The 14003-nt window shown below is 45.1% G+C and overlaps 1 protein-coding gene across 3 annotated transcripts in view; it reads right to left on the bottom strand.

Annotated features, from left to right (window-relative positions):
- KCND3 (potassium voltage-gated channel subfamily D member 3) overlaps nucleotides 1–14003 on the bottom strand; it is a 205217-nt gene that overhangs the window by 32819 nt on the left and 158395 nt on the right. For all 3 annotated transcript variants that reach the window (XM_090024908.1, XM_090024909.1, XM_090024910.1), the window contains exon 3: nucleotides 12525–12687. In XM_090024908.1, coding sequence (XP_089881034.1) covers nucleotides 12525–12687 — 163 coding nt within the window. The remainder of the gene's footprint in view (nucleotides 1–12524; nucleotides 12688–14003) is intronic.

Genomic DNA, 14003 nt, shown 5'->3' with positions numbered 1-14003 from the left:
AAGAGTCTCCTGCCTGTGCAACGGTTCCTGAGTGTGAGGGCACAACATTGATTATCTAGTCCACTTCTGACGCTGAGAAGCTGACATGGCACCTTTAATGAAGCTTAGAAGCAAACTGGATTGCAAAATTATGAATGGGCATTTTTACATGCACTTGAACACTGAGAGGAATGATAACTGTTTAAAAAGCAAATGGCCCATATAATAACACCCAGTTACTCTCATACCAGTCTTGGATACTTCTTGGTGTTATTACAGACAGGCAGCGGAGTTATAATAGGGAGGTCAAGACGAGCCGTATTTCCTTTGAGCTGTATTTTGCTTATTCGTAGAACCAAAGAAAAGAGTTTTCCCTCTTAAACATTTCCGATCCTTACATTAAAACAGCTTCTGAGAAGATATTAAATATTCAGCCGCTAATGCTTTGGGAGAGCTGCGTATGGAAATGAGATTGTGTAGAACTCATTATATTCCTATATAATTTGATAGAGCCACTCTAGAGTCAGACCTTTCTCTTATTTAGGGTTCCCTTCATTACTTCCCAGAGATGAAAGATTCCCCTTCGCTCCTTTGTGGCTCTCCTTTTAATCTCACCTCACCCTGGGCTCTATTAAAGCAACAGATCATCATTTCAAATATAGTATATCATTTAATCTTTCCCAACACAGAAGAACACGATGTGCAATCTATTTATAGAACAATACACAGAATAAGGAATTTAATAGGCCTCAGCTTCTCCACCAGGCAGAGAGACTGATTAGCTAGAAGGACAAATTTGATTGTGTTTCCTAATGCGTGGAACCTGACCACAGGGCCATAGGCACTTAGACGTCGAAGGGGCCTCCTGGATCATCAAGTCTAGTCCCTGGCTAGCAGAGGCAACCTCATTATAGTGTCATTTTCATAAATTGATTGATCTTTATCTTAAAAGCACTTAAGTAATCCCCCCTCCACTTCACAGCCTGATTGTTCTGCTGTTTAGGAACCTTCTTCTGGTCCCCTGCCTAAATCTATTCATGGCCAGTTTTCTCCCACGTGTTCTCATGCCCAGCCTTGCTCTTCTCTCTTCCTGGTATATTCATAGAAGAGATGCAGTATAGCTTCCTGGCCTTCCTTTTGCTTAGCTAAGCAAGCCAAGATTTCCTGGTCTCCTTGCTCCTGGACCTGTGGCTCTTACAGAGTTCAGGGATGACTGGTCCCTGCAAGCTTTGCTGCCTTCTCAGAAGTGGTGGTTTCCATTTCCAAACCCTCATTCCCATTAGCCATCTTGCCTTTGCCCCCATGTTCCATGTTGTTATCCTGAGTGAAAACTGAGGCAAAATATGCCTTTAGATTTGGGACCATACCTAGATGATCTTTAATCTGTAGTGCATCTTCTCTCCATAGCGGTCCTACTCCTCCTTTCCTTGTTCTCTCTTTGTTTATATGGCTGAGGAACTTTTTTTTTTACTCTGTTATACTTTCTTTTGCAAGGTCTAACTCAGCTTGACTTCTGCCCATCTTCACCATGCCTGTATGCTTCCTGACCTCAGGTACACATCTGTCTTTGGGGAGCAGTCCCTTTTCACCATTCCCTATAGGCCTTCTGCTTGCTCCACCTGTCCTCCTTGAGACTATCATGTACGCTACTGAGAAATTCATCACAGAAGGAGACTTAACTTTGCACATCTAACAGTGGCATTAAAGAACAGTAAGGCATAGATATTTCCGGGTGTGACAGCCAAAAAAACCCGTCAGCAGTCATTGACACAATAAGGTGATGCTATATTTCACAATTGGTTTAGTGACTATTAAGGCATTTATAGAAACATTGGTCACATTATAGAAAATATCCTGGGTTGAGTAATCATGAGTTGACTCAGTCTATGTAGCCTTCTGCAAGTAGCGGGTAATATTTCTTGTTTCCCCCTTGTATGGGAGTGTAATGTTCGTAATGACCTTATTAAACCATGGAAGCCGCTGTGGCGGAGCTTGGCTGAAGGAAAAGGAATGGGTAGGGGACTGAGTGGTGGGCAAGCGTGCGTCTCAGCCTGACTTGGGGGACCAGCGCCTTCCTATAAGAGATGGATGGTTGGAAGGATGGAGTCTCTGGCTGCACAAATCTGCCCTTCCTCGGGGACTGGGATCCAGAGGCAGGACAAGCCTTGTCAGACAACTCGGCTTTGACCGGTAGAAGGTGCACAGTGTGTGTGCAAGCTCCGATGACTAGATGCTTGGAAGTGCACGCGTGTGTGACTGTGCGGACAGTTAACTGAGACAACACCATCCCCTGGCAAGTGGGAACTGATCACCACCTGGGGCCAGAGTGGATACCGAGAAGAGGGAGGTCCTATGACCTGGATCCTTTGCAAGGGGGAGCGGGCACCTTGTACAGAGCGCCACAGAAGTGTTCACGGCCATCCTCCCAGGAGCAGCCTGTCTCATGCTCGGTACCAGGATCTCCGAAAGCTCCCCCTAATTTGTCAGAGGAAAGCTTCAGGGTTGCCATGGTGACTCGTTTCTCTGGCCCTTGTTTTTGCATTCCAGCATTGTTGTACGTTCTTACCGGAAGGGCTTCTAATTGTCCGGGCTCGATAGCTAACGAAGCTCATGCTTTTGATGTGGACTAAAATGAACTGGCTGCTGGATGGGGGAGCACACAGACAATGCACGCAATTGCTTCTTGTGATCATGTTTGCTTGGAGTTAATGCTGAGTTAGGTCTAAGCAGCTACACTTACATGAGGAACAGGTGGCTTGAATTACCGTCACGCAATGATCTGCATAGTAAACAGATGAGATCTGCTTTACCTCCATGAAGAGCAAAGCAGCGCAGACGTGTCCTATGGAGCAATTCGTACAGTGACTTTAGTTTGTGGACTGTTCACAAGCAGATGGCAGTTTCCCCCAGTGTTTTTTTATGAGCATATTTTAGATTGTATGCTCAGGTCTGAAGAGAGGTCTGCCAGCATTTACTGGTACAAGCTCTGCTGCCTAGTGGTGATGGTTTAGTAAAATCACGTGATTTTGCTCCTATGTTCGGACTGGGGTCGTGTGTTAGGAACCTCTGGTACAGTCACTTGTGTGAATCTGAACTTCAGGTTATGAATGCTGTCAATAATTATATGATACGGGCATCGTTAGCACTTTATGCTTACAGGCATTACAGTCATTCTTACAATGCCCTGTTGAGGTTGGAAAGTCAGTGGGATTTTCTCAGTTTAGTAACTGAGGCGTGGTGGAGGGAGACATGGGTGGAGGAATCCAGGCGTGGGCTTCAGAAAGGTCAGGGCAGTTTTACGCCAGGGAGCCCAGTGAAGTCAGAGCGTGTCTGTTCAGGTCAGAAGACGCACGAGACACACCTGGTCCCCTACTCTCTCTAGGGCCTTGGATCTCAGCCCCCAAAAGCAGGACTGGTGTGCTTTGCCCCCCAGGTGTATGGTGGAGGTGGGAAGCAATGGACCACGACTGGGAAGGGGCTCAGAGCTCAACTACGTGCCCTGGGGTTGGAGGCTGAACCTTTCAGCTCCAGGTCAGGAGCTTCCATGTCACCCGCAGAGGGATGGGGAAGGGATATCCAGCAGGGTGCAGAGAGCAGGGGTCTGGATGGGAGCTGGTGGAAAAGGTTATTGGATGTACTTTCGCTAACGAGGACAAACAAAAGGAGGTTTACTTTGAATCGGTCTGTGGAATATTCATATCGACATATAAAATGCAAACGAAACCAGCAGTTTCTCCTCCCTTTCTCCTATTCCCACAGGAGAAGATGAGAAGCAGATAAGAGGCAAAAAAAAAAAAAAGATTTCCCCCATGGAAATCCAAATTGATTTTTGTCTCCCCGAACAAAAAGCAGAATGTAGTTTTTTTTCTTCGTTGCAGCTGAAAGCCTCTGCTTAGGCAGCTCACGTGTCCTCTCGAGGAGTCCCTGCTGGCCACCCCTCTTCCTCTCTCTAGAGGAGGGACACCAGTCGAGTGTGCCCAGCCCTGGTCAGCCGAAGGAACTGAACAGCCATGCTGGGAATTTCAGCCCGGGCTCCCCCACCTGGCAGCAAATCAATTATGATAATGGCCTTGCTATTGACAGATGTGTAGGACATCTTTCTCAGGGATAAGATGATGCCATAAATCTAGTGTTAAGCGTTCTCTTCATCATCATCACTCTTCATCTTCTCTTCTGTCTGCCATCCCATTTTCCGTGCCGCTGGGGACAAGGGCTCTAACACTGGGAACAAGCTGTTTTTAACACGCCTCTCATAAAACAATTGGAAGGACATTTTCATTTTGGTTGTTCCTTGTGTAGGCTTGAGCCCCTTTAAAAACATTGTCATAGTTACCTCTTCATCCCTCTCTGCGGGCTCATGGCTGCCAGCGTGAAAGCTTTTTCACGTGGAGCTCACTGCCAGGAATAACCTTCCTGCATCTCTTTCCACCTCATCGACTCTCATCTGAAAAGATATTGTTTCTCCCTTGCCCCTTAATTCCTCTCTCCCTCTGTTATTGGTCCTATGATTGAATGCTTTAATTCATCTGCCAGACAATGTGTCCACTCCGTTGCTTCCCCTAATTTATACCATATACTCTTTGATAGCCTGTAATTTTCACTCCTGTAAAGCATCTTGTGGTATTGTTTTATGTGAGAGCTGCTCTGGGAAATGATTTTCCCCTGCATCGTAGTTTCCTTATCTGCACGGGGGGCTTTGGTCCTCTGCTGAATGCTTGCCGTGTGCAGGACGAAAAAGGGTTTTCGAACACACTTCCTGGCTCAAAACGTGGTAAGCAAAGGCTACTTGCTCCTACATGAAACGTATTGGGCAGACTAAGCAGCTAGTGGCTTTGAAAGCACGCTGACCTCAGGCCTGGTATTAGCAGTGGAAGCCCTGTGATTGCCGAAGTTTTATGCCTGTGAGAGTGGACAATTTGTGCAAGACATTGCCAAAGCCATGCTAATCCACCTCGGACATGAGGCTTTGTTGTACCTTCACTGACCTGGCAAATCTTATCAGTAAATCGCAGGCTTGCTGTAGTGGGACTGCTCACAGCATCCTTCAGCATCTGCCTGTTTACATTTCTCCCCCATCGTGGAAAGGGCAAAGTGGTGTCTTCCTTTGGGTAAGAAGCTGATGCCATTGATGACCTCTTCTTCCTGCAAGGTAGGAAGATCCCCAGTATTTTCCCCAAGAGCCTTCCTGGGTTGCACACAGTGGTTTCAAGCCAATTGTCTGGAGGATCTCAGCACGAAAGAGTGCGCATGGCCAAATGTTGAGACCTGAGAACAGCTCTAGAGGTCAGATTGCTTTAGATGAGCAAGCGGGTGCCTATTTCTGGCAGCGTCATTCACACCGGTCCACCTACCAAACGTATTATTGGGAGCTGCACTTCTAAAATGATCTCCTGGCCTCAGGGTAGCTGCAACAGTGCTTTCAAAAAGGATTTATGACATCTGCTACTCTAGCACCAAAGGACATCTGTACACACCACGGGGTTTAATCCTCATTAAATTAAATATATTTATAAAATATAAATGTGTTTATGTTGGAGCATTGCATCAGTGTTTACACACACTAGGCTTTTGAATGAATTAAGTCCGATCCCCAGCTAGCACTGCGGGAGAGCAGGATGGTTTAGTGCTGCCAGCCGCCCTCCTCCCCACCCCCACCCAGCCTGGGGCCCCTGGGACATATGGAAATGAGAAGAAACAGCCTCAGATCTGCACATGAAGGCTCCAGTCCAGGCTTAGAGGTTGTTCTGTTGTGAGTCCATGGTTTGTCCCTCAGGCATCGTAGCCTGTAGCTGCTGAGCTGGATCGGTGCCATCTGCACTAAGAGCTTCCTCCAGGCTCCACGTTCATGCCCAGAAACCCCAATGTTTAAAGTTCTTGCTGTAGCTTATTGCCAAGGCCTGACTCTTTTTGGGAGATGACCTTTGAGCCAACAGGGTGGGGATTGCCATAATTAGGCAGGCTGTAATTGCAGCTGCTCCGGGAGATCTCTGCCCACAGAAGGGAGGCGAGGACTATGAAGGAAAGAATCAACCCCTTTCAAAATGTTCAGGCATAAAACCCTGGCATGACACCCACTAGTGCCATTACCTGGCGGTGATTGGCAGCTCCTGTATGAACTCAGCACAACACCCATTCATCTAATGCACACTGAACTTTTGCTTGATTGGTGAACAGGCAGCCTGTCTCAGACCTGGTTTGGCCAGCCCTCTCCATCAGCATGGCAGCTGGAGAGAGGACCTTTAGCTGAGTTTTCAGAAGCCTGGTGTCAGTATTTAAGAAGACCAACAGAGCACGCTCGCTTTGTTTGCAACACTTAATCCAGCTCAGCGAGGCACTTGAGCTGGTTATTTTTAAAGTAGGGCAATTTAAGTAGTACAAAAGATGCATCAGCATCCCTGAAGATATGGGGGGAAAGAGGTTGCCCACTGGACATTGAGCAGATCCAGCCTTTTCGGTGAGCTTTCCCCCACTTTCCTTGTGATGCTGTTGCTGGTAGAGTTTGTGCAAAGACAAGGACATTGTCAATGACTGGTCTCTGCTGTTTCTCCACTCAAAGCCACAGGAATAAATGCTCAAGGACTGCCAGAAATCTCTCAAAGCAAACTACTGTCACAAGGTTCCCAAGTAGTCTTACAGGGCTGAGAGGTGTGAGTCATTCAAGTAGGCACTGGAAGGGCATCCAGATTTTTGGAAGCTTTAAAGGAATTTATACCCACTGGAAAAAAACTTCCTCCGTTCTCTTCAGGTGCCCAGGTATTCCTCATCACCGCATTACTTGAGAGCCCTCGAGTAGTGCACGATTAGCATCATGTCTAGCATCTGACACCTTTCTCTCCCCCGAGGGAAGCCACTTCGAGTTATATGTAGGGTACCTAATTGCTGGAGTACATATTGTATCATTCTCCTTCTTACGACCGCAGCCGTTAGAGGAGTTATTTCCGATTTGCCTGGGTATAAAAGGGGCTGCACGTTCCCTGCCTGTGACCGACTGCTTCACCTCCAGGCTTAAAAAGCAGAAGACCATCCTTATTTTTGGAGGGTGCTTCCAAACATTTGCAATCCTCCTCCCTGCTGACCCAGAGAGACCACATCTGACACTAGTCTCCTGGTGCTTCACACCGATCCTCTGCAGAGTGGAAAGTGAACAACTCCTCATTACCGAGGGAGAGATTCCAACACAGATAGGCGGTGAACAGCCACTCTGTCGCCGAGCCTTCGAAGTTCAAATCTGCAGACTCCAAAGCTGTGACATTCACTCTGGAACAGCCTCCCATCAATGTCAGGAAGGTCTATTTATAGAACATCACTCAAAAAACCCCAAACAAGAGGGGAAAAAATCCAACTTTACCTAAATGAACTATGTCATAAAAGATCCATTCATCTTCTGCTCTGGCTGACCTGGGTTTTGCTGCTGGAGGACAAATTTTGATGATGTGGCACCATGTATTAAGATTGCCAGATTTCACTGTAATTAATTCTTTTACAGTACAGGTTGGCGAAGAGTAATTTATCTTCCGGGTGTTTAAACCACTGGTGATTTTTATTCCTTTAAGGCAAATTTTGTCTCCATTTATTTTTGAAGGATGTGAGAGTTGATCTGGTAATAAACACCTGCGAATATTTGCTCAAGCCATTTGAACTCTTTCACTGCTAAGGCTGGAGAGGTAAGAAAAAGCTGGGCCTTAGCTAATACAGCAAGAAAGCAGCAAGTGTTGTTGAATATTTTCCTACTTTTCAACCCCTCGAAATAAGGCAGGCACTCCCAAAGCTTAAGTCAGCCTGGAGGATTTGGGTTTAATGTTGCTCTCCTCCTGTCGACATGTCTCTGTGAACGGCTCATGCAGCCATATACACGGCACGCTTGCCATTACCCCTTCTCATCGGAGTCCTCAAGTCAACATCCCACATTCAGTGGTATTTATCTCTAGATTTAAGAGTCTTCATCTTTTTAAATTATTTTGAGCAAAAATGGGGGAATCTGGAAAAGAAGGTAGATACCATTTATAACAGCTTGGGGGCTGCCCTGAATTGCTGGCTAGAAAATACCAGGCAGCAGAGAACAAGAAGAGTTGTGTGGTGCTGTAAGCTTGCCCATCCTCTTTCAATGTGGCCATTAAACCAAGAAGAAGCCATATAAGTGTAAAGAGCGTTATCCTACCCTCCTTGCAGGGCCCACACAGATACCGTCATTGGCTGGGCCGCAGATTTGACCATTATGCAGACTTATGCGGCCTCAGAATATGGAGCTCAGGACACTGGAGGGGTGGTGCTGGCACCAACGTGAGGTTTAAGGTTGCTTCTTATATCCTATAGTAGATCATCCCTGAGAGTCCTGTTCTCTCTCTCCCTTTCTGTTGTTTTCATACAGTGATGGGCATGTGAGAATTGCTCATGCTTCTGACTTGAGAAAACTTGACTAATTCAGAAATGTATCCAGCACAAGGGGAATTAGACATTCAAATCCAGGGGAAAATTATATATCGTGTGTGTCAATACAGCAGCCCTGATAAGAGCTGCAATCAATCATGGAAGCATCAAGGTTAACAGCATATCTCATCTTCACAGACTGGATCGACAGCCAGGAAAAAAAGAGGGGGTCTCAGTGCAGAAAACTTCAGGGTGAAAGCTGGCTGGCTGGGAAGGAGGCTTGGTGGAAGGACAGGTTTGTGGCTAAGGTGCTGGAATGGGATTCAGGACATGGCAGGCAGCACACCTTGCCTATTGAGACTATAAGGACATGAAGGTGGGTGCTGTCTCATGGTGTGCATACATTTATAGCACCAGCATCTTGCAGCATTGGGCGTCATTAGGGAGCGTTGTTTGAATTTCGGTGGAACAAAATAGCCAACAATGCAGATGATAACAATAATACTCTTGCTTATTTGGCCCACCTCACAGCTGCAAGCACGTATTCCTCTTTAAAAACGTTTCATTTTTAGTTAATACTCGATCACAAATGATTTCTTAAATGAAGGCAATTGGTTAACTTTTTAAAAAAAATTAGAGTTTTGAAGTTGCAATAGATGCTCCTGATTAGCAATGAATGGATTGTGTTTGTGGCTGCTTAAACGGTATTTGAGTGACCTGTAAGATCACAGTGCTGGGAAATTAATTGTTAATTGGATACGGTTTTGTTGCTCTTTATGTTGTGATTCCAAGGTTTGAAATTGAAGTCTCCAAGTGCAGAGAGGATGGAAAGTGGATCTATCTGTCCTCCAGTGAACCAAAGTTAAATTTTCCATTAACACATAACATCAGAGCTGCATGATATTCAATTATAATGCTTGTAATATGGTCCTGTTCATTACCTGTTCATTGCTTTTTCCCACTAAGATTCTGATGAAGAGTGGTGTTTGGGATTGAATTGTTCATTAGAGGGGATTTTATGTTTAATTTTAAAGGTAGATTCTAGCACTGGTGAAAGGTAGAGGGTTGACTCTGCTGGAGACTGGAATCCTATCAGCACTAAACAGACGCAACACAGGGAGGCAGCTTTCGAAGCTGGAGATGCGCAGCTCTTTGCGTGCATGGGTCATGTCAAATCAAGGCTCTTTGGGCAGACACGATGTCTTGTATTAGACCGATTTAAATAGTTGGACAAATTGTTCTTTGCAAGCTTTTGGGCACAAACACCCTTCTTCAGGCATACAGGTCATGTCAAGGAGTCCTGGATGATATCCAGGCAGCTGAAACTTTGGGAGATCTTCAGGAAGGGATCTTCCTAGCCAGGACCTAACAAGGCCCTCATCTTGAATGTAGGGTAAGAATTCAGCCTTGGATTTTAAAGGCATTTACAGGATTTTGACACCCAAATCCATTGAATTTCCTCATACCCTCAGTCAAGTCCCTTAGGTGCCTTTTAAAATCTCAGTCTTATATTCCTTTCTTACCAGTGCCAGTTGCTTTGGTATTCCATGTATATTCTCTTCTGAAATCACGTTTGGTGGTAAGTTAGATGCTGGAGTACGTGCATGCTGTATTTATTTCTCCGACAGCTCACTCCAGATTGTATTTATTTCCCTGGGTTGTTTTCTTTATGCATTTAGAAAACTTGAGTTTAAGAGTATATTTCTCTTGGTTTTTTTATTGCGGGAGAAATCCAGCTCATTACAGCTGTTGTCGCAATGGCTGTCACTTGGACAGCTCAACAGACATGTTAACGCTTATTCGCTTTGTTCCCGTCTCTTCTGCAAAAGACAAGGAGGTGCCTAGGTGCCATTGTAGCTAATTAGAAGAAAGTCAATTACTGAGGATTTGTCTCTAGAACTGAGGATTTGTCTCCAGAGGGTAGACGTGCCAGACACAGCCCTATCACCTGGCTTTGATTAATTGAATTTATTCTTTTGTATTTTATTTTCAGATTTATAGACGAGAACCTTGGGCAACATTTACTCAGCTACAAGATTCAACTGGACTTTTGCAGTGTCAGAAACCTGTGAATCAATGCATATACGTTGCTTTGGTTACAGTCTCCTTAAACTACATGGCTTCATTCATCCCCTGTTCTCTTCCTAGTATAATCAAGGACCCTGCAAAAACTGTTGTACAGCATCTTCAGTGGCAGCATTTGACACTCACTCTGCACAAGGATGGTGCTCAACTGGGAATTAGCGGAGAGGCATCGAGAGAGGACAGGTCTTACTCTGCTCATGTACACTAGTTTCATGCTAACATTACTGTTTTGATTTCAGCAAAGACTCATGATTTATACTGGTGTAAGCAAGTGGGGAGCCTCGCTTTGATGTGATCTGTGCACCAAAAGGGTTGGCATCCTCTACCCTAGAGATTTTCTCCACTGCGCTGGAGTACATGTACCAGTGGGATGGATGCTACTGCCCCACTATCCCCTACACTGGGTTTCTTCCTCAGCTGCTCCTCAGATGCTTAAGTTTGAAGATGCAACCATTTGTTCCCTCCTATGTCACAGCCCTCAAAGAAGCTTCAGCAGTGAGGCAGGACTTCATCCCCTTGGCTCTATTACTGCTTCAACACCACGAAGCACTGAGAGACAACTGCAGTCCCTCTGCTCAGTGGGGAATTCTTGCACTTTTCCTTCCTCTGTGCTGGTCTGACATGAAAACCATTCCTTTCTTAAATATAAACGTGCATTGTGTGAACAAATAGACAGGTGTGTGTGTGTGTGTGTGTGTGTGAACATGAACATGTTTCATACTTCCATTCTAAAGAATCTATATTATGTTTTACTCTTTTCTATATAGGCATATATATTTATATTGCTTTACACACATTAAAAAAAAAGTCCCATCAACTTTTTGTAAGGTTTAATACCCACAGTCAGATCCAGTTTGAATCTAGAGGCAATAGCTGCAGCTCATTCACAGTAAAAACATCTTATTCATACGTGGCAGCTGTCTACCTTCTGTTCTTCTGCAGGTCTAGATTGCCAACACTTGTAGGCTGGCAAGTCCCCTCTTCGCTTTCTGAGATGCAAGAGGGAGACAGCCTAGATGCCTGCCTGGGGCAGAAATAACACATCTTATGACTACAACTCTCCCCCGTGTCCCATGGGCATTGGATACCTGGCAGACTGAGACAGCATCCAACAGAGGAAAACAAATTTTAAATCTCTAGAGGCTATTAAAAAATACCTTGATTCTGCAATCCCACCTGTAGTATACATTGGCTGGCCTGAAATAAATCTGCTGTGCTTTGGCACTGAATCTGTAAGTTTTTCTTTCTAGTTAAAACTGCCCAAATTTTCCAATATTCAATAAAGCTCTAACATTTCTAGGGGCTGCTGTATATAGCCAGCACTTCTTTCTGTTTGGGATGCAGTAGCTGGTTGGTTTGTGCACTTTTCTAAAGGCCTGAATAGAATAAGAAAAGAAGCTAGAGAGATAAAGAACTTCTGATAAAGAAAAAACATTAGGATTTACATTTTCTGCTATAGTGGAACCAGATTGATGCATAGCAAGGACAAACAATGGAAACCCATTGTTCACACAAGACTAGACAGCCTGTGTCGGAGGTAACCAGCTTGCATCTCTGTATAGTTAATAGCTGTGAGGATTTGTTTGTGGGTCAATATACGTAGGTGTGTATGCATGTCTTTGTGGGTAGATGCAGATAGATGGGTAGGATGGGTGCACACTGCCCTCTGCTTAAACAGACACAGACTTACACTTGACACTTGTGTATCCTGTGCCCCATACTGATAAAGGCTGGGGCTTCCTCTTAGCTTATGTATGCAAGCTTTTGTGGAGAAGGTCCTCAAAATGGTCCCTATTTTTCCATAATACTCGGTGGCTAGGCTGTGACATCATGACAACAGTTAAATCCCCAAGTGACCAGGGACCGACTACAATATTGCAACGATCCTTGCCCTGACGGGGATGGGGAGATGGCCAGTTTTATCCTTATTTATGCGTTGTTAACTCTTCCTTAAATGAGAAGGGCTCTCGTGGTACTGAAAGGCTATGTTGGACCTGCATGGCGAGCGCTAGAGTCCCCATAAAGCAACGTCACCTGTAGGACTGCAGTCACAGTAGCCAGTCAGTGCGAGATGCCACGTGAGCAAGACTTACCTTTTGTGCTCTTCGTTTGTCAGCTCTCTGATTCTGATGGTAAATTCGGCTGAAGTTGGAAACAATAACTGGAACCGGCAGAGCAATGACCAGCACCCCACTCAGCGAGCAAATAGAGCCAAAGATCTTCCCAGCAATGGTCTTGGGCACCATGTCACCATAACTAGAGGGGAACAAAGACAAAGAGGTCACTCTTCTGGCCCAAGACGCTGTGCAAATTCACTGAGCAAGCAGACAAAATGAGAGGCCGAGCTGGAGAGCAATGGCTAAACGCTAATCCCCCCCACCCCATATTTGCCTCCCAGCTGCACGTGGTGTTTTCCTGATGTTATACAGGATTCCTGCCAAAAACTCAGACAAGCCTTTCACTTGGTACTCAATAATACACAGCCGGAATATCTAAGTAGAGTTTTCAAAAGGGCTAGATCCCTTTAAGACCAAAACTAATGCTTTTAGTTTGGCATTATGTCACAGGATGACATGATATGATCTCATGCTTTGCAACCTAACAGCACCAGTTCAGCCATCTGGATGGCTTTTCCCCAGCATATATGGCATTATGCTATCGACTACGTGGTGTGGATTTATTATGCATGTTCACCCGAGATACCACCAGTACTGAGGCAGGGGGTTCAAGTAGGTGTGCAACAGGGTGTGCATTCTCCTTGCAGCACAGGACACCCATTTTCTTTTCCCTTATTGCCTATTTTACACCTAAGTTGCACTACTGATGTCAGCGGAGTCCCACATGTAGGCGAGAAGGAAATGAGGCCCTTGCCTACAGCAGATGGCAGAAAAGCTGTGATTTAGAGCTCTGCTCAAAGACAGCTGGAACTGTGAGTTACGCCTGCTTTGGGACTAACCTTTTGGGCTTGACTACACAGGGAAAGTAATGTTCCAGTGCAACAGATAATCCACACTAACTCCTTATGTGAACACACATTCCACATGAGATCTGGCAGTAGATTAAACCAAACCATCCAAAGGCTCCCTTCGTAATGAATTAAAGTATCCACTTTACATTTTCACTCCCTGTTGTCCTGTATGCACTTTCCAATATAGGCAGACTCTTACCACTGGCTTTGTGTTCACTGTGGAATTCACCTGGGTGTACACAATTTGCTAAGCAGGGGGTCCAGCATCTAGCCGATTAGGATTGATAATTTGGTTTTATATATGTATACTTTTATCAGAAATTGCATTCATTCACACCTTCGGGCTCACTGAGGGGTGTGAATCCAACTGGAAAATGTACAGACAGACCTCTGCAATTCCAAATGACCGAGTTCTGCACAGCCCTCTTTTCATTAACAACTGCATTTTGCATTTTGAATAATACCTGTAGAATCAGAGAGAAAACAATCCCTTTCATTCTGATGCTGGTGGTAAATCATGTTGGTTCAGCTTCTTTAGAGACAAAAATCACCACTGTGTAAAAGACTACTTTGCTCATATTTGTGCTTTTATTTTGCAGATTGC

The sequence above is a fragment of the Crocodylus siamensis genome, chromosome 13 (assembly GCF_052110815.1).
Source record: "Crocodylus siamensis isolate JL-2025a chromosome 13, ASM5211081v1, whole genome shotgun sequence".
NCBI lineage: Eukaryota > Metazoa > Chordata > Crocodylia > Crocodylidae > Crocodylus > Crocodylus siamensis.
Note: the sequence above shows the minus strand (reverse complement) of the source record. Positions and strands in the feature narration are given on the sequence as shown.